This window comes from Podarcis liolepis (assembly GCF_965112155.1).
Source record: "Podarcis liolepis genome assembly, chromosome: 7".
Classification (NCBI taxonomy): domain Eukaryota; kingdom Metazoa; phylum Chordata; class Lepidosauria; order Squamata; family Lacertidae; genus Podarcis; species Podarcis liolepis.
The window spans coordinates 80692991-80720313 of record NC_139561.1 but is presented as its reverse complement, the minus strand read 5'-3'; the positions used below and the strand labels follow the sequence as shown (position 1 = coordinate 80720313).

The following is a 27323-nucleotide window of genomic DNA, read 5'->3' as shown; positions in this document are numbered from 1 at the left end:
TCCCTGCCAGCCAGGGAGGAGGGAGGCTCCAACTGTGTTGCTTGGCTGTGTTGCTCACCCAATAAGAAGTCTAAGAACGACTGGAGGGTGGAGCTTGCATGCCTTGTGTGTGGCTAGTTAATGCAAGCTGAGGGTTTTTTTGAATGCTGGACGCCATTTTGTTGCACGTGCTGCTGCAAACTTTGCAGTGCAAAGCCAGGCTGGGGAGCCATCTTAAGTTGAGGCTGCATAGGCCTTGTGGTGCATGTGATTCAGATTCTATTCAGTTGAACCTCTGGTTACAAAGTTGGTTGGACAGTGTTCTCGAAGCTACCAGCATGAGTTTGACCAGACTGCAGGAGGACAGGAAGACTGGAGTGCTTGGAACAGGTGAGGCTGCAGGTCCCCTTTTTTGGATGCTGGACCCTTATTTTCAAGGCTGCTGGTCCCTTATTTTCAAATCTGTAAGTTGACAGCTATGGACTCAACAAGTGTACAAAACATTTCCCCCCTTGCTTCCTGAAAGCCCAGCTCACCCTGGGACTCGTCTTGATGGGTTAGAACTGCAGAGGTAATAACTTTATAGTTTGTGGCTATTAGAGGCAGAATCTTAGTGTGATGTGTAGCATTTTGTAAGTTAGGAGATACTTTATGAATGCTGTAAACTGCCCAGAGTGGCTGGGGGAACAGAGCCAGATGGGCAGGGCATAAATAATGAAATAATAAAATAAATAAATTCTTCTTCTTCTTCTTCTTCTTATTATTATTATTATTATTATTATTGGAGCACTGAAGACAGAAGGGTTCCTTCACTTTAAAGACACTTCAGTATATGTTGATGTTTTTGGTTTTTTGAGATTTTACATTTTATTGCATTGTAATGCATTTAGGTATAAAATTAATTTTTATTTTATTGTAGTTTCTGAGTTTTCTATACCACTAGGAGACTCTTTTTAGTATTAAGAGATATAAAATAATAATTAATAAATAAACAAATACACACCAAGGCTTTATTTCTTTATTTGTCTGTTGTTTAGAAACTTTACATAGTAACCTTAATCTGAGGAGGGTTTCCAACATAGTAACAAAGTATACAACATATTATACTTAAACAATATTATATACCTAAGTCTATTTCATAGTCATAAGCACTACATAAGTATATGTAGTTAGTGATTGAACACTATATATAATAAACCAAGCACCAAAAATAACAGTGGCCAATAAGTCACATTCACAACAATAAACTCCTCAATTCACCCCCTAAAAAATAGTACTGCTTGTCTGCTCATCTCAGGTGTAAATATCTACATCATTAATTGCAACCCTCTCACAGGATTAAAGAACTGAAGCCTAGGAATTAGAATAAAGATAAATGGGCTGGAATCATGTCTTGACTTTAGTATTTCCTTCTTGCAGAGCCACCGAGGCTCTTGAATGGGCTGGAGTGCCCAAACCTTGGTGTAGCTGAATCAAAAGTTTCTAAGGGTTCAAATGCCATCAGGTGTTACGATGAGGAGACTCAGTGCATTGAGTTTGTTCTTGTTCATAGTAAGTAGAACTGCCTTGCAATGCGTGGGAGGGGGGAAACAGGTGTGTGTGTGTGTGTGTGTGTGTGTGTGTGTGTGTTACTATTTCATTCTGTTTGTGGCTTCCTTCCAGAAAATAGATTATTGTGCCTTTGGGGGAAAGTTTCTTTTTCCTAAAAACATAACTCACCTCAAATCACATTTGCTTTGTATGTATATAGATGAGTATGTATATTTACGGGGTGGGGGTTTGAGAAGGTGAGAGAAATAGTCTGTTTGTTAAATTACAGGTAAAAAATTATTAAAAGAGTGTTTTCACCAGTCTTTAAAAGAAGTAAAATTAGCCATGGAGACTTGATCTGGAAAGCAGTATCAATGAAGATGAGCCCTTGCCCCAGAAGAAGAAAAAATAGACTTTTTTCTTTCTAACTTTTAAACACCTCTCTCATATTCATTTCATGTGGTGATTTTCAGATGCTTTCTATACTTGCTCAACATAGTTGTTAAAAATTAAGATGCTCCTATTTTTTCTTTTGCACACACACACATACACACACACACACACACCAATTGCTACCAAGATGCTCATCTGACCTTGTCTCTTTTTCTTTACTAGACAACAGTGAAGTTCCTGATAAGGTCGTCAGAGGCTGTGCATCACCAGCTTTTTGTGAATTGGCCAAAACATCAATTCTTAACCAGTACTTTTCAGGCAAGATAACACGAGCACGATGCGGTGAAACTCTAGTTTCACCAAACCAACTCAGCTTTTAAGGGTAGTTAGGAGAGAGCAATGTCTTCTTCCTTTTGGATTCCACTATTTTCTGCAACAGTGGAAGTGGTGGTTGCTTGTCTGAACATGGGAGTCCAGAGCAACTGGTATTCACAGGACTCCTGAGGCTTCTATTTGGTGAATGGGATGCAGGGAATAGAAAACTAAAAAAGAAATGTGGGGCTTTGGCTCATGAAAACATGGGACATGTGTAAAAAATTCCTTTGTTCATAATCAAAATAAATTGGTGAAGCAAATCAAAACTGTGTTGTGTGTCTGCATTTATCAAATTAAGAATATTTGATAGCAGTGGTGATGAAGGGCACTGTTTTTAGAATGAAAAACAATGGGTAATTATGAGTTATCTTATTGATTTAGTGAATGTATATTCCAGTCCATATTTCAAAGAAATCTGAGTGGCTTTCAATAACGTAAATCTGGAATTCCAAGACTAGAATTATACATTCGTTCTTGTTTATTGACAAGTTTCAAATATCGGAGACCTGCTGATGGTCATAATCTCCTCAGTTGGGCAACCTTAGAATACACACACAGTATATAACACTTTTATTTGGGTGGATAGTATTAGGATCAAAATATTTGAAGTCCCTACAACTCTTGAAACAAGCCAATTAGAAAGATATGGAATATATTAGCTAATAAAAATAAATTCATTTTCACATGCTAAATCCTACTTCAATAATGTACAGAGAGGAATGGTAATATGGAAAAACTATGTAATAATGGGTGTAATGGTTGGGTCTCTCCCATAGAAGCGAGACAACTCTGGCAGTAATTAGCTCAGGTTTATTGCTCACTCTGGAGCTCAGTCACTCAGTGTCTGCTTCCAAATCAGCTGTTGCTGAGTCTGAGTTCCGCCCCTTCCTATTCCCACATTTAAAGCCCCATTTTTGCTTCCTTTTCTGTTCACGCCTCTCATTAATTCTTGTGCACCTATGCATCATGGGATGTGCTATTTCCGGTGGCCCTCCCTCTGAGTCCGAGCTTAAACTGTCTTCCCCCTTGAACTCTCCCCTTCTCCTTTTTCTCCATCTCCTTGCTTTCCATCCATCCAATATAAAATTTCTACTCTTGAGGGGAGTTTCCCTTCATATGAGGACATTGACAATGGGTGTTAATGTGAAAAGGGATGCAAAGCAGGACTATAGCTGAGAGAAGTGGCTTCAGATACTTATTAAGAGGGTGGTGCTGGACAAAGTAGTCAAGGGCAGCTGATGTCGGGCTATTGTGCTCCCTTTCCAGGAAATATGCCATACAGCAGTAGGCTACCAGGGTAAAGTTCTCTTTGACAGACCTCTGGAGATGCACTGAGGGATTCAAAAGTCAGGGACAAAAGAGGATCCCTGCTGGATAACATAAAAGGCTCATTTAGTCCTGCATAAGTGTTCTCAGGAAGCAGATGCCTGTGAGAAGCCCAGAAAATAATGAATGAGCAGAGTAGCTCTCCCACCTGTGAACCCCAGAAACTGTTCCTAAGAGGCTTATTGTCTCTTATACAGGACTAGGGACTAGTACCTGTCTTCCATAATACTAGAACCTGTGGAATGGAATGGTGGAAAATTAAGGACAGAAGAAAGCAAGAACTACTCCAAACAGCATGTGTTTAATCTTTGGAATTTGGTCTTACAAGAAGTAATGATGGTCCACAACTTGGATGTGTTTAATGGCGGATTAGCCTTCTCCTTCATGAATTTGTCCAATGTTCCCCCCCCCCCCAGGCACGGGGCTGGCGCGGGAGAAGCCCGAGCTTCCCCCAACCCCAGCCCCAAGAACAGCCTGCTATCCGCAAGCCTAGGGAGGCAAGCGGTAAGTCGCACCGGTCTCCCCAGGCTTCGGAATGCAGGCAGCTCTGCGCAGCCATTGGGAGCCAGGCGTGACTTCGCGCTCGGCTCCGGATGGCTGCACAGAGCTGCGCTGAGCCCGGGACTGCAGGCAGCTATGTGCAGCCATCGGGAGGTGGGCGCGGCTTCGCCCGGTCTCCCAAGGGTTGCGCAGAGCTTCCTGAAGCCTGGAGAGCAGTGACTCCTCTCGCTCTCCAGGCTTCAGCGAAAAACTGCATTCGCCCCATAGGATGCACACACATTTCCCCTTCATTTTTGGTGGGGAAAAAGTGTGTCCTATAGGGCGAAAAATATATGCCAAGACATATTTTGAAGTAATCTTTGAGTGGCTTACAATATCATAAGGATATCACAAAAATCAAAACAAATAGAAGAGCAATCATCCTATCCATAGTATCAAGAGGAAAACATTGAAAAAGCTCTAAAATGCAGCCCACTGTGGGTTTTTGTAGCTGCTTTTACTGGAGATTTGCCACACAGCGCTAGGCAGCCAGAACAGATTATTACTGTTTGACTAAGTTCTGGAGAGCCACTATGGGATTCAGGAGTCAGGAACATAAGGGGACCCCTGCTGGATGACACCAGCATTCTAGTTCAGCATTCTGCTCCCAGATTGTCTAATCATATGCCTACGTGGAGCCCAAAAAACAAGGCATGTACACAATAGCCCTCTCCCACCTGGGATCTCCAGTAACTAGTATAAAGAACAATGCAGTCCGGCACACGATTGGGGAACTGCCCTCCCACTGAAAATGTCAAGCAATGAAAAACAATACTGCTCCTCAAAATCTCAAAGCAGCACACTCTTTCTTGTCTCATACACATTTTATATAGCCATTTCAGTCAGTCTCCTATACTCTGGCCAATCCACTTTTTGCACCGCTAACGCAGTCCTCATCCAAAATATAACTATGGCAAATAGGTTTCTTCATTGTGTTTATAAGGAAAAGCAACACGATGTGACTGCCTGTAGTGAACCCCCTCCAACATTTCTCTGATAAAAATAGGGATGTCATTCTCTTCCTCCTCCTCCTCCATTATATTATTGATACCCTGTCCATCTGAGCAGATATTCATTGAATTTGCTGATGACACCAAACAGAGAGGGGTAGCTAATGCCACAGAAGTCATAATCAGAATTCAAAATGACCTTAACAGATTGGAGAAGTGGGCTCAAGCTAACAAAATGAATTCCAATAGGGACAAATGTGAGGTTCTCCACTTAGGCAGAAAGAACCAGATGGACAAATACAGGATGAGGGACATCTGGTTTACTAACAGTACATGTGAAAATGATCTGGGGGTCTTGGTTGGCTACAATCTTAAATGTGTCATCATTGTGTTCAGTAGGGGAAAAAGCTAACACTATTCCAGGCTGCATCAACAGAAGCATAGTGTCCAGATCATGGGAAGTAATAGTGCCTTGGTCAGACCATACCTGGAATACTGTGTCCAATTCTGGGTGCCACTATTTAAGAAGGATGTTGACAAGCTGGAACGTGGTTTTTGTTGTTTTTCTTTTTGTTCTCCTTCTGAATGATGGCTAGTGCAATAAAAGGTTTAATTGGAATTTCACTATTTAAAATAATATAATCTGTTAATAGAATTACATATTTAGACTATGGTTCAAATAATATGACAAAATTATATAGTGTCTATGGGCTCTATATACCTCAATGCATTTATATTTCAGTTAATTTTGACCTGTGCTTTGGAAATAAAAATGAATTCCTATTGATTTAATAGCTGATTCCTTCATTTGGAATGATTTTATTATTATTTTTATATTTCTAAGCCACCCTTCATCATACGATGACAGGGTGGTTCACATAATAAAATACAGGATAAAAATAAGTAAAAAAGTGGAGAAAGAAAATGCCCATCCCCCCAAATTGGCTGGTACACCCCTCCCGGTCCTTTTACATGCGGATGACACAGTTTTAATTTCTTTCTGTTGTGTTGGATTAAGAAAACTTCTGAGATCTTTTACCAAATACTGCAGCATCGAACAACTAACAATTAACTACAACAAATCCAAAGTCATGGTGTTCTCCAAAAAAAGGAGGAGGCACAAATGGAGAATAGACAATCGCTCAGTAGAACAGGTAGCAACCTTTAAATACCTGGGTGTAACCTTCCAGGAAAGGGGCTCCTGGCGCTTTCAGATTAATAATACTATTGCAAATGCAGAAAGATATACCAAAGCGTTAATAAGATTCTTCTATGGGAAAGGGGGCCAACACATACCGGCAGCATCCCAGGTCTTTGCTGCCAAAATACTACCACAATTGTTATATGGATCCCAGATCTGCAGCTTTAAAAATCTTACTCTCTTAGACGCATTCCCAACTAAGTTTTTCTGCTGCCTGCTGGGGATCCCCTCTTGCATATCCAACATAGCGGTCCGTTTGGAGGTTGGGCAAATTCCTATCAGTACTCGGATATGGATATTGAAGATTCATTATTGGCTAAAGCTTATTTTCTTCCCAGTTGAGCTGGCACCTTTAACCTTATTAGATACCTACCAATCCAAATGGAAAGCTACACTGCTGGAAAAGCTTAAAGGCTTGGGGATCCCACAGCAGACCCTGATAGCGACAGGCTTCGAGAAAGCTAGGACTACAATTCGCCAGCGTATCTGGGACGTAGAATTACAATGCGACATGAGCGAAATGATCAAGCATCCAGCAATAAGGGACCATGGGAGAGGTTTCTCTCCAGCTAACTGTATCAAGTCTTCAGGTACCCAAATACAGACAGTCTTTTTTCCTCGCCAGATTCAACGTTCTCCCTTCTGCCTTACTTCAGGGCAGATTTGAGGGTAAACCATATACAGCACGGGTTTGCCCTTGTGGCTTGTTGGAAGTTGAAACTGCTCCACATGTACTATTACGTTGCCGTCTTTATGAGGATATACGTTTGGCTTTTATTACACCTGTTTTGCAAAAGTCCAGGAAAGAATCGGAGCACCATAGTTTAAAACTACTGCTAGAGGACAAGAATCCTAAGACTACATTAAATGTAGCCAAATTCTGTGTGTCTGCAATCAATCGCAGGAAGCAAGTGGTATCCCATAATGACCAAACCCCCCTAAATGTTAACTACAGGGAGCACGCTAATAATTAATTTTAATTTTTATATTTAAATCCTTGTTATATTCATATTGTCCTTTGTATTTCTGATATTTTTTTTTCTTTTTATGATCTGTGATATTGTGTGTGTTGACGCTGGTCTGTGACCGTATTAATAAATTCATTCATTCATTCATTCATTCATTCATTCAGTAAAAAAGTAAAACAAAACAAAACAACACAACACAACACAACACAACACACAAACAACTTTTCCACAGATACAATTAAAAGAAGGTGGTATCTCAAACCATACATAGTTAAACCAGGAAAACTACAAAACTGAACACGTAAACTTGGCTGGATCCAGGAATGTCATTAGGTTCCAGGATCACAAGATTGCTGGGAAGACAAATATATGCGCATGTGATGTACTACAGGTAATTGTTAATGGCTTTGTGCCTGATTGAGAACATCTTGGGCCCATGGACATTGTGGTAAAACTGAGGTGGGGATAAAGTAAAAGGACATGTGTGAAATTTCATGGAATTCCAGAAAGGGACTGATTTACTCATGATTCCTGTTTTCTGACAGTGAGGGTGAGATGAACAGGAAGGGGCATTTGTGTTGTACCCATCTCTGGTATTTGCCAGAACAGGCATATAATGGACATGGCAGGTGACGGAAGGGTCATAAGAATGACATTGGAGACTGGCACTGGGTTTAACTAGGTCACAACTTTATTGATTACAGGAAAGAGTAGGTTTGACTATGGCATTGGGCATGTATCCTGCATCAGGCAGCCTGCCTGCTACCTGATAGGATCAAACCCCCTAGCAGGGTCAAACCTGTGCTGGAGTGTCAACTGCAAAATGGATTGGATGCCACAACCCCACACTGGCTGCCAGTGGGAGAAATGTATGGCCCATTGGTCCATTGGTGGACTTATGGGCAGAGTCAACCCTCCTGGACCCCTTTAATGGGGTGCCCTTGTGACTAAGGATGCAGTCCAATGCTTAATCCACCAAAGTAATGATGGTTGCTACAAGGTTGGCAAAAACCTACAAGTTGGCCAGATTGCTTGCAGGAGAAAATTCCTCCCTCTCCCTGAAATACAGAGACCAAATTAACCAGAGCAAGGTCCATAAGCAAAGTGCCCACTTCCTTCCTCTGGGTGGGGCCCTAACGACTGGGTGAGTGGGTGGAAAATCCTGTGACAATCAGCCAAGAGGGCAGCTAACACCTGGCCACCCCCTTAAAAAGGCTGGGGGTGGGCTACTCCCAGCCCAAAACCCCAGACTCTGATTGGCTGAGCTGGCACCAACTTCCCTTACCTGAGGGTCCAATGCAGCTGGAGGTGGACAGTGCCAGCCATGCCCTCTCCCGGATGCACTTGGAAGTTGACAGCCTCCCTGAACCCATCCCAGCCACTCCATAAGACAATGGCTGCCCACCCAGCGCCCCAGGTGAGGGGATATTGCCCATGCTACCACCCATTATTACAGTGGTATCTCGGGCTAAGAACTTAATTTGTACTGGAGGTCTGTTCTTAACCTAAAATTGTTCTTAACCTGAAGCACCACTTTAGCTAATGGGGCCTCCTGCTGCCGCTGTGCCACCATTGCACAATTTCTGTTCTCATCCTGAAGCGAAGTTCTTAACCCAAGGTAATATTTCTGGGTTAGTGGAGTCTGTAACCTGAAGCATATGTAACCTGAAGCGTATGTAACCAGAGGTACCACTGTATTATTAAAACCCTCAGTGTCTCCCCATCTCTCCTTTACCTTTGCTGTTGTTTAAAAAAGGCCTTTCTTTCACATTAATTGTCCCACTCTTCTTGCTGCACCCAAATGTCTCCCTTCCATTCCTTGGCTGCTTCAAAGGAGAGAGAAAGGATGTGGAGTCCTCAAATAAATGACATTTGGGTCCCTTCCAACTGAAAGTCTCTATGATTCTTGTTCAACTGGCTCACGTTGGTTAGTGTGGGGGTGGTACAGAGGGCAGTGACCTGGAGCGCCTTACTTTGGGCACGTATTTGATTTAGTTCAGTGTCATGTGATGGACCTGGCAGTCTTGCAGCCTGCAGTTGCTTGTAGGTTGTTTAGGCTTTGGGCTTTTAAATAAATTACTATTGCTATTTAAAATAATATGATCTGTTAATAGAATTACATATTTAAACACATTCACATATCATCATTTGCTATCAGAACCTTAGTGCAAACTTTCTTCCTGGCAGACTCTAGGAACTGCAGTGCTGTGATGTCTTCTAACAACAAATTTGATTTGGTTTCACTGGACTACAATTCAAAGGATCTTTTGGAGCATGATTCTATGTCTTTTGAACCTGGATACCTCCTAAACGGAATGCATAATCTGGAGTAGATATTAGGATGACATATGTTCAGAGCAGATTTTGAGATGGCCTGATCCTGCAAGCCATGCCCTGTAACAGTGGCGTAGCGTGGGGGGTGCCAGGGGTGCCAGCTGCACCGGGCGCAACATTTGGGGGGGGCGCGTTTGGCCGGCCCTCCTTGAGGAAGCAGGAACCCCACTGTCCAGGCGGAGAGACCTCCTCCCGCCGCCAGCCTTCGGAAGGCTGCTCCGAAGCCTGGCGGTGGGGCAGAGAGCAGTGGCGTACCGTGGGGGGTGCAGGGGGTGCACGCCGTCTGCCATGCCGCCCTGGCTGCTTCAACTGCGTCCGACAGCCGGCTCGAGGCTCCTTCCGGCCGGGTCTCCCGACGGGGCGCTGCGGGCGGAGGCTCCGGCACCAAGCGCCACGCCGCCCAGGCTCGGGTCGCTGTCTGGACGCGCGCAGCCCGCCAAACGCACCATTGGCGGCGCTCTAGTGCCTGCGCGCCAAGACCGCCCACCCGCCCCGACGGGGCCCCCCCTCACCCGCGCCGGAGGCCGGCCGATGCACTGGCCCCAGAGCCGCCCCCTCCCCGTGCCAGAAAGAAGCCGCGTCGGGACTAGCCGGGCCGGGGAGGGAGACTGAGAAGGCTGCGCCGCGACGCCCAAAGATGCGCGTCTTGGCGCAAAGGGGCCCGCGGCACCCAGACGCGGAAGGGACCCTCTCCCCCTGACCCGCCACTGAACTGCAATTTCCAGCTCCCTTGGCAAATCCCAGTCCCCAATCCCCAAGATGCTTTATTTGAGGCAGGGGTCCTTTAATTGCAAAAACAACACCACGGAGGGCAGTAGTCACCACGACGTTTGCCCCAGAGTAGAGCTGTCAGTATTAATGACCATGGTTAGGGGTTAGGGGGCGCAAATTACTTGCCTTGCCCCGGGTTTGGGGGCGCAAATTACTTGCCTTGCCCCGGGTGCTGATAACCCACGCTACGCCGCTGCCCTGTAACATTTCTCCTATGAAAAGAAGGATATGTTTTCAGGAAGCTTTTGCGAACCCACGCACTAAACCCTGTCCCTGCAGCTTACCCCCCAGGAAGGAAACATGACAACAGTGGGTGGGTTTAAAATTAGGCCACAACTTTATTGAATTTCAGGTATAGGGACCTTGGCTTAGGCCTTGGAAGATATCCCTCTCATAATTGACAGGGGCTGAGGATGCGCAGGGCAGTCAGGCATTGTGGGAGGGGACTATAAATGTGAACTTACACAGCATGCCCTCCCACTTCACCAAAGCTGTGAGTTTGACCTTATGACACCACTCCAGGGCCAGTGACTCCCACAATCCACCCTTTAATTGACCCTGCTAACGCCGCCATGTGGGGGTGCATGAAGATGCTACCCCCAATCACAAAGATAGATTTTAGAATACTGACCTAGGGCTAAAACCGCCACCCATGACCCCAAACTGCAGACTTGCCACCAAGATACCTACAGCTGAAGCCCCCCTCCTAAACAGAAGGGCTGTGCCCTGCCAGTCACCAGTCCTTGAGGCCCCGATGCACATTGTGCAACCAAAGGGGGGGGGGTCAAATGTATTCCATCCACACGTAACAGTTAGGAATTGTCCATTGTAATTTTGGGGTGGCGAATGTAGACACCGCTGATTTGGTGCATTGTGTTACGCATGGCCCTATTAATTTTTTGCACTGTATAATTGATGCGAGAAAGTTTATTGGTCGTAGCTGAGCATAGGGCATGTACATTTTCGTGTTCCGCCTTCTCAGATAGAACCAGGCTGATGCCTTTTTGCTCTACCAGGTCATTTCCTCCCAGGTGCAGTATCAATGTCTCTGGCGGGTTGTGGGCAGTGATGGCTCTGTGTAGCATGGGCATCAGTGCACCCCAATGCATGCCTCATTGTCCTATCCAATGTATGCGGGCATTAGGGTAGATGTCAAGGTTAGGTCCCCAAATGTGCAAGGCGACATGGATCATGGCCCAGGGTACAATGCTATGTCCCACAACCCAGATTTTTGTGCTGGGCACACCTACAATAAAAATCAAAGGGAAACAGTAAATGAAAATGTGTGGGGACGAATGTAGCCCTTGTAGGGCGCAAAACACCATCAGTCCAGAGCCTTGATACTAGCAGAGTCCCAAGCCTGGGCTGCTCCTGTTGTGGCTGCACCAATGTGGAAGGAATGACCTGAGAATTCCCTTGGATTGCCGCCACAGGCCTCAATGGCCGAGAACTGGCAGCACATCCAAGGGCATTTGTCTGCATGGATGAGGAAGACACCCCAGTGGTTAGGACACACGCAGAGGAACCTGTGCGTGTCTTGCCACAGGCAGGGGCCATCCTGCTCAGAGGGGGCCAGTGTTGTGGTGTTACCCCTCCACAACTGGTCGGTTTGGATGAACGAATCTTAATTTTTAGAAGGAGCCCTAAGAAATATACATCAGTGTCTGTTAAACCTGAGTGTGGTGAGGAGGGGCTACTGACAATACATTCACAATGCGTAGAGCCCCAAAGAAGGCCAGGGAGAATGCTGCATGGTAGAGGTGCATTTCGAAGTTCGACCAGCCCAGCTCTGCCAACTTGTCCCAAATTAACCTCAGGCTATCTGATGTTATAGGCTTCCTGCCATCTTGGTGGGAAGGGATGATACAATGCCACCCCACGAGCAGCTTCTTGACATGGAAGTTTTCAGAAGGGTCAGGCCACCGGAAACATTTATGGAAGAATGAAATAGCTGCCTTGTAGAGCAGTAACGTTTTGATGGCCATGCCTCTACATTTTAGATGGAACCAGAATTTTAGCATGTCAGAGTCAGAGGCACGTCTGAGGCCGAGCCATAGTGGCTGCAGAAACGCTCCAAGGATGACCAAGCTCTGGCATATGAGTGCCTAGTGGAGGGTGCTAATGCCAAAAATATTCCCTGCATTACTTCTCGCATCCAATCTGCCACAGGTAGTCTGAGAAGGGGTCAGGTATCTGTGCTGCCTCGGGTACCAGTTTGCGGAAATGCTCCATCTGAAAATGAGATAAAGCACTTGCAATGTCGTTGTTAAGACCTGGTATGAAACGTGTCATGAAGAAAAAGTTGTGCTGAAGGCATTCTGGCACGAACAGGTGTAACACCCTGATGGCTTGGTCATACTTTGCTGACTGCCTGGCTATAATCCTTACACTGCTTCATTGTCCGACCAGAAGCAAACCCTGGAATTCCTGAAATGGCTTCCCCAGATGCGAAGGGCAGCTAGAATACGAAAGAACTGGGGAAAAGTTAAGTCCCATGTGATGCCTGCTGCATGCATGATTAAACAGTGTAGGGCTCCATTACCAATAAAGGAATCTATGCACAGTTAAATCAGGGAAACTACAAAATTGAACACGTAAACTTTGCTGGATCCAGGAATGTCATTAGGTTACCAGGCTGGGAAGAATGAGCATGTGATGCATTAATTGTTGATTACTTTGTGCCTGACTGAGAACATCTTGGTCTCAATGACATTGTGATGAAACTGAGGTGGGGATAAAGTAGGAGGGCATGTGGTGAAATTTCATGGAACTCCAGAAAATAACTCATCTACTCACAATTCCTGTTTTACAAGAATAAGGGTGAGATGGACTGGAAGGGGCATTTATCTTGTATTCATCTCTGGAATTTGCTGGCACAGGCATATCATGGACATGGCAGGTGACAGGAGAGCCACAAGAATGACATAGGAGACTGTTATTGGGTTGAATTAGACCACAACTTTATTGATGACAGGAAAGAGTAGGTTTGACTAAGGCATTGGGCATGTATCCTGCAACAGGCAGCCTGCTTGCTACCTGAGAGGATTAAACTACCTGGTGGGGTCAACCCCCTTAGTGTAGAGTCAACTGCAAAATGGATTGGATGCCAAAACCCTACACAAGCTGCCAGTGTCACCCTTCCTGGACCCCTCTAATGGGGTACCCTTGTGACTAAGGATGCAGTCCAATGCCTAATCCACCAAACTTATAACAGTTGCTACAAGGTGGGCAAAAACATGCAAACCGGCTAATTTGCTTGCAGGAGAAAATTCCTCCCTTGCCCTGAAATAGGTAAAGGTAAAGGGACCCCTGACTGTTAGGTCCTGTCGCGGACGAGTCTGGGGTTGCTGCGCTCATCTTGCTTTAGTGGCTGACTGAACCAGCATACAGCTTCCGGGTCATGTGGCCAGCATGACTAAGCCACTTCTGGCAAACCAGAGCAGAGCGGAAACGCCATTTACCTTCCTGCTGGAGTGGTACCTATTTATCTACTTGCACTTTGACATGCTTTTGAACTGCTAGGTTGGCAGGGGCAGGGACCGAGCAATGGGAGCTCACCCAGTTGTGAACTGTCAACTTTCTGAGCAGCAAGCCCTAGACTCAGTGGTTTAGGCCACAGTGCCACCCATGTCCCCGGCCCTGAAATACAGAGACCTAACTAACCAGAGCAAGGTCCATAGACAATGTGCCCACTTCTCCCCTCTGGGCAGGCCACTAACGACTCAGTGATGGGATGGATAATCCCGTGATGATCAGCCAGGGTCCCAGGTGAGGGAATATTGTCCTTGCTGTAACTTAGTATTATTATTATTAAAACTATCAGTGTCTCCCCATCTCTTCTATACCTCTGCTGTTGTTTAAAACAAGCCTTTCTTTCTCTTTAATTGTCTCACTCTTCTTGCTGTACCCAAATGTCTTTCTTCCATTCCTCGGCTGCTTCATAGGAGAGAGAGAAAGGACGTGGAGCCCTCAAAACCTCTATAGGACCTTTGCACAATGCATTTACTTCCTGGAACAATGTGTTGTCTTCAACATGAAATTCCAAATTCAGTGTAGTAATTTATAACCAATATTTCAATAACAAGGGAGCACACTCACTCTCTTTCATACACACAACTTCAGTAAACTCGTTAACTTTCTCTAACTGAGCAACCAACATGCAGACTTCTCTTAAGATCCAAATAAATTTAAATATACATTAAAGATCATCATGAGATGTGTGCAGAGGAAGACTGCAAAATAGCAGAAACCAGGAAACCAGGAAAAGGGAGTGGTTTATGTGCAAGGGAGTAAGAAAAAAGAGGAAAGGTGAAAAGGAGGGTGAAGGGGGTGATTGTGAATTATGGATTATGGATTATGGAGACAGGGGTAGCCAACATAGTGTGCTCCAGACAATTCCCATCAACCCTAGTTGGAATGTCTGGCTTTTGAGGTGATGAGCGTTGTAGTCCAGCCACCTCTGGAAGTCAGCATACTACCTCTCCCTGATCAATATCCATTTCTAGCTCAGCAGGCTCAGCTTTAGCTAAAACAACCTGTGTTATATTATTTGTAAATCACAGTTTGATACGACAATGTTGGTGCAGACAACTATATACAGTCATACCTCGGGTTACAGACGCTTTGTGTTGCACGTTTTTGGGTTGCACACCAAGCTGAACCCGGAAGTACCGGAACAGGTTAATTACGCGTTTTGGTGTTCACGCATGCACAGAAGCACTAAATCACTCTTTGTGCATGCTCAGAAAAGCCGAATCCCGATGCTGCAGGTACGAATGCTGCGGATTGGGAACGGGCCTCCCGCATGGATCACGTTCACGATCCGAGCATCCACTGTAATGGAATTCATTCTCGTATAGTACCCATTATTCCTTCCTAGAGGATTCTGGGGGTGGCATTTTTGTGAGGACTATGGACAGAATATTTGATTCAGCTTCAAGGAACCACACTTCCAAATATTTCTAGAGGATATATTTTGAAAGATGGTGAAATAGTACAAAACTGAACATACCCTGTTGGCTGGTTCTAGAAATACAGTCATGTTCCAGCATCACCAGATTCCTGTGAACAAAATATAGATGTGATTTACCAATTGGTGATCACTGTACCTGATCATGGACATCATTTCCCCAGAAGCATTGTGATGAAATTGAGGTAGGAGGTTATTTGGTGAAAATTAAATGGGGTTCTCAAAAAGGATTCAATTAAGTAAAATACCTGTTTCTTAAGCCTGAGAATGGGATGGAGTGCAAACTGCAGGTGGCAGAATTTCATACCGTTTCCAAAAAAGAGTTAATCCAATTTCCACATTGTGCTTTGTGTTCCAGTATAAAATTGCACCATGTCTGGGAAAGCATGCAATCTCTAATTTCATCATTTCCCACCCCCTTACTGGACTAGTTCTTTCCACCTGGAACCCTCAGGCTCCCTTCTTGGCCTATAAAACCCTCCAAACTAGGCTCATCCTCCATCCTTCACCTACTTGTTTGTTCTGAGCACTTTGATCTCTTCAGCACTATGACGATTTTCCTGAGTACTTGTCTCCTCTTGGTCATCCTTTGCCCAGGTGAGTAGGAGCCTGAGATCTTGAATACTTTCTCCAAGAACATTCAGTCAAGGGGCTAGTAGTGTCCATATGACACCTTTTGAAGCAGGAGAGGCGAAGTAGTTGTTGTGGAAGATAATAATCAGGCATCCAAACAACATGACCAGTCCAACACAGTTGATGCTACCTACGCCCTTGCAGCCATACAGAGCTCTGCAGGAAGGAGAGGAGGCCTAGCTAATCAGGGAGGCTGGCAGGAGAAGATAAAAGCAGCAGAGCCAAATGTCTAGAGAGGCAAGGGGACTGGTCCTCCTTACTGTTCCATTTACTCATGAGGAGGCCAGTGGAGAGGAGAGGAGTAACTTTAGCCCTGCACTAGGCTGCTTGCTGCAGACTACTGGCTCTTGCTGGAGGCAACAGATCAATGGTACTTTGAGGCACTGAGAGACCTCTAACCATAAATGCCAACCCTATGGGGCTGGGAACATCTCTACCTCCCCAACTATGTGATGATAGGGCTGAAAATTCCCCAAACTTGAGGGGCCCCATTGTGCCTCCTTGCAACTTCCTTGAATATGTTGTACTTGTGTTCTCAAGTGCATACAATGAGCACCCCCAATGTCAGGCAGAGCTTGGTGCCTCCCTTTAACCACAAGTTGAAAGCACTGGTTGCAAGAACAGGGAACCAGTGCAAGGGCCATCCCTGGTAGGGGATTTGCTTTTTTTGGGGAAATCTCCCTAGGTGGAAGTAGCCAGTTAGCAGTGACTGGGGATGGAATATGGCCCCTGCTGTTGTGGGCCCTGGGCTGGAGGAGTGGTATAGGGAGGGGTGGAGGGGTTTTCTTCATGAACTCCCCAGCCATTTTTCTGTGGATAGGCAACAGTTTTGATATTTTCCTGGTAGGTAGTATGGTGTGGTGGTTAGCGTACTGAGCCCAGGAGCTGAGAGAGATCAGATTCTAAATTCCCCATTCAACCACAAAGCTGATATTGAGTCTTTTTTAGTGGTCCATTTATAAAGTGTGCTTATATCTCCTTATGGAATGGGGCAAGGGGAAATTTTTACATTTGCAGAGCCTTTTTGAGCCTCGGGATCATTATGGGGCGTGGGGTGCATTTAGCATGGCTCCAGGTAAAGGCAAGGCTAAGGTGGGCCCTAAGGGCAAAGGAAAAGCACAGAAAGAGCTGCATAGGCATCCCATTCGCCTCCTGTTCTGTGGAGGAAGAGTCAGACTAGAGGACTATATTGATGTTCCTCGAGGCCCTGAGAAGGCAGAAGGCAGCCCTACTGTAGCTGCAACTTCAAGTGCTTGTCAGCTGGCAGAAGCAAGAAACACAAAATCCTAACCAAGGTGCTGTTAATTTAATTTCAACAGGTTTGGATGCCTTGGAAGTAAGTACCGGTTTTGCTTTGCAGGAAGTGCCAGAGGTGGAAGGCACTCAGGACGTGGTCATGGCAGCTGATACTGCAACAGGTGAGGCATTTTATTCTCAGTAGTGGAGTTGGCCAGGGTGGCATCCCTAATTGCCATGGATTTGTCAGGGTTGGAGTCTAGCTCAGTGGCCTTTCTCCCCTCCAGTGGTGGCTGTGGCTTCCACTGCATTCCCCCTTTATACAGGGGGATCTGCCACTTTGTTGGATGCTTGTAACCAGGAAAGGGGCCCAGGATCTGTGGATGTGACCAATCACCCTGATCTGCAGGGATAACTCTGATGCCCCCCCCCTTTCATCCAGTAGCACCCACCAGCTCTGAGGGGAAATGAAGGGAGAAGGAGGGTCTATATCATCAGTGTTCCCCCACCCTGATCCCTTGGATGTCGTTAAGTGGATGCCATCCCATTTTCAAAGCCATCAGCCCCCACTGGGTTTCCATCATCTCCCAACTACCAAAGAAAGGATTTGGAAAGGGGAATATTGTGTTCACTCACTTAAATAGGGAAATTCCCAAGAAAGGAAAGGGCATTGTAGGTGAGATTGATGCAGGCAAACCAAAGCACAGGAAGGTGCCAATTGGTTACTGGGGTATTTAAATTTATGCCAGAATTAATATATCAAATTATGGATTTATGGAGCATACTCAGAGTTCGGGGGGGGGGGGTTGAAGACCTATGATGAGGCTTTATGCAGCTGGGCAGCTACTAATTAGGCCTGGAGTGAGGGGAAAGATACTAGCAAATGGGAAGAAGGCTTTGTGTCTTTCCATTTCTGTGTCTGGAGATGTTCCTGTATGAGGAATGGGGGGTGGGGGTGGAAGAGATGTGTGTTGGTGTGCATGCAGCCTCTAACCCACCACTACATGCGGATCCTGAGACCATTAACATTGCTCGTGTTTGTCTTGGAATATTCTGTTTCTCAAAGACTGGACAACTTATGTTTCCTCTCCTCTCCTCTCTGCAGTGAAAAGACTGCAATGTTCAAAATACAATGGAAAATCTTGTATTATCGAAGGAGGAAGTTGCTTTAGTCAGCGTACTGAAACCTTTTCAAGTGAGTATGAAGCCTTTCTGTCATATTAACTCTAAGTGTGTGAGTGCATCCTTTGGTCTCTGGGGTATCTAGTGTGACAACAGAATGCTGATCTCACCAACCTTGAGGAACTCAACTTTTTCAACAAGTAAATATTAGAATTAAAACTATATTAAAAATCTGTTTAAAATGTACCAATAATTACAATAAAAACAACACAACCCCTACCCTTTCAGTAAAAGCAGTCATTCTCCAAAAACCTGTTGAGACCCACTTGTAAAATGACAACAAGGTGGGATCTAGTCTAGATTCTTGAGTGAGGTACAATAAAAGCAAAAAATAAAATAAAGAAGAAAACCTCATGTTGAAACCCATCCATCCCTCTCTATGTTGAAAACTCTCTCTCTCTCTCTCTCTCTCTCTCTCTCTCTCTCTCTATCTCTCTATCTCTCTATCTCTCTATCTCTCTCTCAGCAAGGAATTTCCAGAGTCTGCAAGGATCCACTGAGATGGCCCATTTCCATATCATTAACTAACAGAGTGTGGAACCTCTCTCACTCTCTCATACTTTGACTCAGGGAAGCCTCATAGATCCACAGAGCCACTGGTAACCTTCTCCTGACTTTTACCAGCTGCTTACTGTGAACAAACTATGCATAAATATTCAGGCCTCATCTTTTTCTGGCATTTGTCTCATAGCTCCCCCTTAACTCCTAAATGGCAATCCTACAGTGAATGATAATTCCCAACTGCTTAGAAAGCAACCAAATCAGAGTCTACCCTTTGTTGGTGCAGGCACATTGATGTAGCAATGTGGTACGCAGCAAGTGAATGCACACAAGGAGACATGTGTTGGGTTCAGATTAGTCCACAACTTTACTGATTACAGGGATAAACAGCTTTGACACAGACACTGGGCATATAACCAGTCTGCCTACTGACTGATAGACTATTGGGGATGACCAATATAAGCATCCATCAACAGCATGAAGAGCATCCTGTGAACCTTAAGTAGACACCGGCAAGGGGTGCTCTGTCCCCTGAACCCCTGAGCTGGATGTATGGACAAGGAATGCATTCTTCCAAGATCCCTGAGAGGGATCCCATCTGACAGGGTGGGGCTTCACCTCCCATTCCCACTAAGAATCCAGCCCAATGATTCTTCTGCTGCACAAAGTGGTGAAATAGAAGGTTGCATAGAAGGTGACTACCAAACCTACAACATCTCGAACAAGTCCAGCATGCCATTAAGGATGTTCACAAGCCACGTCTTGCAGCCAGCTGCTTAGTAGTGTATAATCTGTCCTGTAAAAAGTCCCCTTGGGCATGCACATTTTGCTTCATCACTTAGTTCATCTTACTTGGTCCTTGTTAACTCAGATGGGATGAACAGTTCCCCTCCACACTTGCCTCTTCCATTTGCAGGGCTAACCCAGCAACAGACAATCATTTTCCTTGTCCTCCTACTGTATTCTGCCCACACAGACTACCCAGTCTTCTCCTCCTCCTTAATTTGTTGCCTTCTTCCCTTGAGTCCTGCAGTATTTTCCACTGAAAGCAAAGGAGACTGCTGTGACTTGGGTCCATTGGCCACTTCACTTTACTCTCTCTCTCTCTCTTTTGTAATTCATTTTTATTGGTTGCTTTAGACATACATTCATCAAATCACATTGTAACAACTTGGTTTTCCATTAATTAAACATATATTTTTAAAACATAATGAAAGAAAAAAGAACAAAAATACATATTTATTGATTGATTCGATTCATTTGTAATCCATTTCCGTTTGATTTCCCTCCCCTTCTTACCTCAGTCCTCAGTTTTACTTAGTTGACTGCCCCTCCTAACACAGCCATTTATTCAATAACCTAATTCCATTATGTTTTACTTTTTTCTTCTTCTTTTGTTACATGAATTACTCTAAAGTGGTAAAAAAAAAATTATTCTCCATAATGGTCTTTCAAATACTGTTTGAATATATTTAAATCATTTTTAATTTTTTGTATTGTTTGATCTTTTCATCTGACCTGTCCGCTTGTCCAGTTCTGAATACTCCATCAATTTGATCAGCCAGTAACTCTTTGTTGATAAGGTCTCCATTTTCCAATTCTGGGCATTCAAGACTCTTGCTGGTTTGGTGGCATACGTAAATACTTTCTTAAAGTTTCTTTGAATTTCATCCCCCATGATCCCTAAGAGGAATGCTTCGGGCTTTTTAAGGAATGAGCTTTTATACATCTTTTTAAATTATTTATAAATTCCCTTCCAAAATACCCTCATCTTCTTTTAGGTCCAACAAACATATGTTTGCCTGCCACTTCTTTACATTCCCAACACTAGTCTGATTATTTGTTTTAACATTTTTTATCTTCCATTCTGTTTCCTGATTCAAGATAACTGATAATTGAGTTTGAAGCATTTTAATAGTCTGACTTAACATCTTGTTCTTTGGGTTCTTAGCTATTTCTTTTTCCATTATTATTATTATTTTCATCTCCTCTAATATTTCCATTGTTTCTTTTTCTTTCAATTTCTTCTGAATTGCATTCTGCTGGATGAAAAATCCTCGCATGGGTGCTTTCCCTGTCTTCCAGACAGCCTTCATATTAGTTCCTTTGTTTATATTAAATTTGAAGAATTCTTCTATTTTTAAATATTTTTAATATAATATTTATTATTAGTATTTTCTTTCCCCCCCTTTATAACAAACAAATATAATTTCTTCATCACATATATCTTTGCTCTAACTGATCTTTGACTTCCTCCTGTCCCCCTCCCTGACTTCCATATGTTATCACTTTTATCTTAGCATTTCTAAATCACCTGTGGTGGTTCAAGGGGTTGCTCATGCGTAAGCCGGTGCCCACACCTGGCTGGGTTGGCTAAGTGAACCTTTTCTGTCCGGACAGCCACTCACCTGTGGCTGTCTCAATCGCTGGCAAAATCCGTCAGTGGGCATTTCTTAAACTTCTTCCAGCATAGAAGTTCTCTCACGCCCAGTCGCCTCCTACTTTCCCTGTGCGGAAGCCTTCTGCGCAAGGAAGGCGTAGGCAGCGGAGGACCCTTCCTCCCCCCACTGGTCCCAGGCAAGGAGTCATGTGACTCCCTCTCAGATTCCCCCATCTGCTCCCCCTTCTCCACTGGAGCTGAGCTGATTCCCTTCCCCAGAAGATGGGCTGCCTCTCCCAATCCCGTGATGCTCTCTGGGATCCCTCTGGAGCTCTCTCTCTCCCTCCAGCACTGATGGCAGTTCCCTGACATCCACCTCCTACTCAGGAGCCCTCCCACCCCCGGCACCCTTTCCCGACACAACCTCCTCTCTCTTACGTCTTCCCTCACCTTTGGCCACCAGAACTGCCTGGTGACAAGTAACATGGTCTTGTGCTGTCCAAAGTGCCCAGCTGTTGGGTTGTCGTGGAGTTGTTTAAGTACCTTCCCCCTCAAAGTCTCCCCCGGTACATACAGCGCCCCCTTATAGTACAATAGCCCTTCCTTTTCCTCGAACCCTCCATTGACTTCCCTTCTGTCCCTGAGTTCCCTGCTTTTTTCCTGAGCAAACTCATCGTGCCTGGTGAGCCCTGCCAGTTCCCGTTTCCCAACCAACGCTCCCACACCCACCCACCTATCCTCGGGGAACACGTGCCTGGTCTCTGGGGGCCCCTCTCCTTCCATGTACTCCAGTTTCCAGGAGAGAGCATCTGCCCTTACGTTTTCCTCTCCCGGCACATATCGGATCTTGAAGAAAAACTTGGTGAACTCCTGGGACCACCTGTCTCTGGTTGAGCACTCGCGCAGTCCGCCAGTATTCCAGGTTCTTGTGGTCCATTCTGACCTGGATCTTGTGCCGCGTCCCTATCAATAGATTTCTCCATTGTCGAAATGCCGCATAAATGGCAAGCAGCTCGTGGTCATACACTGTGTAGTTTGTTCTGACTTGCTCAGCTTCCTTGAGAAAAAGTCACACGGCATCCAGTTCTGCTTGTCCACGGGCTGCGAAAGGACCGCTCCAATGGCGCGGTCGGACGCGTCCATCTCCAGCCTTATGGGCTTCTCCAGATCCACGTGCAGGAGCTGTTCTTCCGAGGCAAACACCCTCTTCAGTCTTTCAAAGGATTGCTGCGCTCCCTCTGTCCACGCAAACTTCTTTTTGCTACTAAGACAATCCGTTATGGGCGCTGTCAAGTGAGCGAAGTTCCTTATGAACTTCCTATAGAAGTTGCTGAACCCTAGCAACCTTTGCACATCCTTTTTGTTTTTGGGGGCTTTCCATTCCAGCACTGCCTTTACCTTGCCCGGATCCATGGCCAGTCCCTTGTCTGACAGCCTGTATCCCAGGAACTCGACCTCTCTGGCGTGGAATTGGCATTTTTCCAGCTTGACCCACAACTGATGCTTCTTCAATCTCTGTAGCACCTCCCTGACGTCTCTGACGTGTTGCCTTTCATCGTCCAAATAGATTAAGACGTCATCCAAAAAGGCTACGCAATTCTTGTACAGCAGGGGCCCCAACACATGGTGCATGAAGGCTTGAATGCAGGCTGAGCCCGATTGTAATCCAAATGGCATCACTAAGTGCTCAAAAGCCCCCAGGGGGGTGAACATGGTCGTTTTCTATTCATCCCCCTCCCTTATCCTGATCACATTGTGTAATGGGAATTGTAGTTGCTTGTGTGTAAGTCACGAACATCTCTGAACTGCTTGTTTGGTTAAACCTTTCCCTGACTGAAGTGCTCTCCTGTGCGTCTGCTTCAGTCGCTGGCATAATCCGTTAGTGGGTGTTTCCTAAACTTTTTCCAACATAAGGATTCTTTGACAGCCAGTCTCCTCCTAGCCTCTCTGCGCGGAAGCCTTCCGCACAGAGTAGGCGTGCCCAGAGGTGGTCCGGCACTCTCCCTGCTGATCTCACTGGAAGAGTCCCTGAGCCTTCCCTCCAAAGCGCTCTCCTCCTCCCCTTTCTTCTTGGTGTCACTTTGATTTCCTTCCCCCTCGGAACCTCTCTCTCTCTCTTTCCTGGTTCCCTCTCCTGCACTATCGGGGCGACTTCTCTCTCTGCTGGTCTCCGATGTCAGTTCCCTGACATCCACCTCCCTCTCAGAATCCCCTTCCTCCCCCGTCCATTCCTGGGACGGTGAAGCCAGAAAACCTCGGAAGGAGTTGTCCTCCTTCTCAGAGGATTCAAACACCTTTCTCCACCTGCTGCTGTCTCTTTCCGCATCCCACTCTTCCCACTCTTCTTCCTCCTCTTGGGAGGGGGGAAATCCCATAAATTCTTCTTCCTCCTCTGTTTGACCAAATTGCTCCTCCCAGAACCTTCCTAAAGGTTTGGGTTTTCTTGGGAACCTGCGATGGAACTCCTCCTGCAAATACTCATCCCTGATCTCTTCTGCTGGAACCCAGGTGTTCTCGGATTCTGGTTCCCCCTCCCAAGCCACCAGATATTCCACCCGCTTTCCTCTCCACCTTGAATCAATGATCTCCACTGCCTGACCGCTGAGTTCCCTCTCCTCCACCTGTGGATGCACGGGTGTTTCTCTTTCTTGTCCCATAAACTCCCTCCCTTCCCTGTACGGTGAGAGTAAGGACCTGTGGAAAACCGGGTGCAATTTCATATTGCTAGGCAGTCTAAGTTTGAAAGCAACCGGGTTCACCTGTTGTACCACCTCAAACGGTCCCAATCGTTTAGGCCGTAGTTTCTTACACCCCCCTTTGAACGGTAGCCCTTGGGTAGACAACCACACTTGGTCCCCCACCCTAATGGTTGCGCCTGCTCTGCGGTGCTTGTCAGCCTGCCTCTTGTACACCTCCTTCGCCCTCTCCAGGTTGACTCTGAGTTGTTGGTGTAACGCCTCCATCTCTTCCACAAACTGTTCGGCCGCTGGCACACTCCAGTTCCCCTCCCCCTCCCCTGGGAAAGACCTGGGGTGACACCCGTAATTGGCCATGAAAGGGCTCATTCCCATGGACACATGTTCCACGTTATTGTAAGCAAATTCAGCCAGTGCTAGTTTATCCACCCAATCGTTCTCCCTTTCATTAACGTAGCAGCGTAGATACTGTTGAAGTATGCTGTTGGCTCTCTCTGCTTGCCCATTGGTCTCCGGATGTCTGGCCGTCGAGAAACTCACCTCCACTTCTAACAAGCTCATCAGTTTCCTCCTTAACCTGGAAGTGAATTGCCTGCCTCTGTCAGACAAAATCCTCAAGGGGGCGCCATGCAACCTGAAGACATGATTAATAAACAGCCTAGCTGTTTCCTCGGCTGTCACTGCATGTGAGCATGCAATGAAATGACACATTTTGGTCATCAAGTCCACTACCACCATGACAGCCGTTTTCCCCTTGGACTTAGGTAAATCAGTCATAAAATCAATTGAGACTACCTCCCATGGTTTTTCTGGTGTGGGCAAAGGTTCCAGTAACCCCGTTGGTGCTGCCCTTTCCCCCTTGGCCCGCTGGCAGTGCTCGCACCCTCTTACATATTCTCGTACATCCTCCCTTACCCTTGGCCACCAGAACTTTCTAGTGACTAGTAACATGGTTTTGTGTTGACCAAAATGTCCCGCCGTGGGGTTGTCATGAAGCTGTTTGAGTATCCTTCCTCTCAAGTCCCCTTCGGGTATGTACAATGCTCCTTTATAGTACAAAACCCCCTCCTTTACTTCAAAGCCCCCCTGACCTTCTTCTGCATTTCGGATCTCTCTGATCTTGGTTTGGGCATACTGGTCATCCCTCGTCCACCCAACCAGTTCTTGTCTTCCTACCATCACTCCCCCACACACCCATTGGTTCTCTGGTATGACATGATGTACTTCCGGCACTCCCTCCCCTTCCAAGTACTCTGGTTTGCGGGAAAGGGCGTCTGCGCGGACGTTTTCCTTCCCCGGTACGTACCTAATCTTAAAAAAAAAAACTTTGAAAACTCCTGTGCCCATCGCACTTGTCTTTGATTCAAGACGCGTGCCGTTCTCCAATACTCTAGGTTCTTATGGTCCGTGAACACCTGGATCTTGTGCTGTGCACCTATTAGAAAATGTCTCCATCAACAAAAAGCTTCATGAATGGCCAGCAGTTCTCGATCATACACCGTGTAATTCTGTTCGGATTTGTTCAGTTTCCTAGAGAAAAAGGCACACGGCTTCCAATCTCCACGATTTCCGGCTGGCTGGAGTAAAACCGCTCCCACCACTCTTTCTGATGCGTCTGTCTCCAGCTTGATTGGCTTCCGCAGATCTACGTGTAAGAGTTGCTCTTCTGAAGCGAACGCCCTCTTTAGCTTCTCAAAGGACTGCTGAGCCTCCGCCGTCCATTCAAACTTCTTCTTGCTGCTTAGACAATCGGTTATGGGCGCTGTTAAGTGGGCGAAGTTCTTGATGAATTTCCTATAGAAATTCCCAAACCCCAAGAACCTCTGCACGTCCTTCTGGTTCTTGGGAGTCTTCCATTCTAACACAGCCTGCACCTTGCCCGGGTCCATGGCTAACCCCTTGTCCGACAATCTGTACCCTAGGAACTCCACCTCGCGGGCATGGAATTGGCACTTCTCCAATTTGACCCACAGCTGGTTTTCCTGCAACCTTTTTAGCACTTCCCTGACGTTTTTTACATGCTGCTCCTCGTTCTCTGAGTAGATGAGCACGTCGTCCAGAAAGGCAACGCAATTCTTGTACAGCAGGGACCCCAGCACGTGGTGCATGAAGGCTTGAAATGTGCTTGAATCCGATTGTAATCCGAAGGGCATCACGAGGTACTCAAAGGCCCCCAGAGGGGTGAACATAGTGGTTTTCCATTCATCCCCCTCCCTCATCCTTATCAGATTGTACGCCCCACGCAGGTCCAACTTAGTAAAAACTTTCCCTTTCCTCACTCTGGCCAGAATGTCATCGATTCTCGGCATGGGGAAGGTCACTGGTTCCGACACGAGATTGAGGGACCTATAATCTACGACCAATCTGGGCTCTTTGGAGTCCCTTTTGTCCACAAAAAACACCGGACTGCCCCCCACCGCCCTTGATTCTCATATGAACCACCTCTTCAGGTGCTTTTGTCAATAAACTTTTGCAACTCCTGCATCTCCCTGTCTGACATGGCGTACAGCTTACCCACTGGTAACTGGGCCCCAGGGAATAGGTTTATCTGACAGTCAAAGGGTCTGTGGGGGGGTAGTCTATCCGCCTCCTGCTCACCACCAACTGCCCCCACCATTCCTTGCCACGCCCTCCTCTGAGGGCAGACCCTGGCGAAATGTCCCGGCTGTTGGCAGATAAAGCATTTCTTGGTGGTTTTCCCCTCCTTCTTGCGCGCCTCGCCAGCGTTTGAAACCCCGCGCGCGCGCCTCCGATTTCCATTGGTTCTGCTGGCGGCTGAGTCGGCTCTGGCATCTCAGGAATCCGGTTGTCATGCCAACGTTCCGCTCTCCCTTCCCGCCTTTCCATCGCCCGCGTCTCTTGTCGTACTCCCACCGCAAGCGCCAACTTGGTCAGCTGGTTCATCGACTTTGGGCAGGGTGAGCGGGAAAGTTCGTCTTTCACCCAAGGGGATAACCCTTCCTCAAACAACATTTGCACTGGTTCCGAACCCAGTTCCCACCCGAGTTTATGGATCAACATGGCAAAGCGTGACCAGTATTCTCTCACTGATTGGTTCCCTTGTTTGCAACCCATCAGCTCCTTGCGCGTCACACTCAGCTCCACTTGACTCGAGAACATATGGTCCATGGCGCTAAAAAACAGATCCTTTAGCGCGGCATTTTCGGACGCCATCAAGGGCCTAACCCATTCCCTGGCCCCGTCCTGAAGGTGTCCAATCACAAAAGCAACCCGAGCCCCATCGTCCACAAAATCATCATACTGCAGGTCCAGTGCATACTGCACGGCTGTCTTGAATGCGTTATAATCTCTGGGGTTCCCCCCAAAGTTCTGCACTAGTTCCGGTACCTTCCTCACAA

The 27323-nt window shown here is 46.2% G+C and overlaps 1 protein-coding gene across 1 annotated transcript in view; it reads left to right on the top strand.

Annotated features, from left to right (window-relative positions):
* The window catches only part of LOC310712529 (phospholipase A2 inhibitor and Ly6/PLAUR domain-containing protein-like), a 96155-nt gene that overhangs the window by 51965 nt on the left and 16867 nt on the right, over positions 1–27323 (top strand). The window contains exon 2 of the mRNA XM_083515682.1: positions 18311–18400. Coding sequence (XP_083371808.1) covers positions 18311–18400 — 90 coding nt within the window. The remainder of the gene's footprint in view (positions 1–18310; positions 18401–27323) is intronic.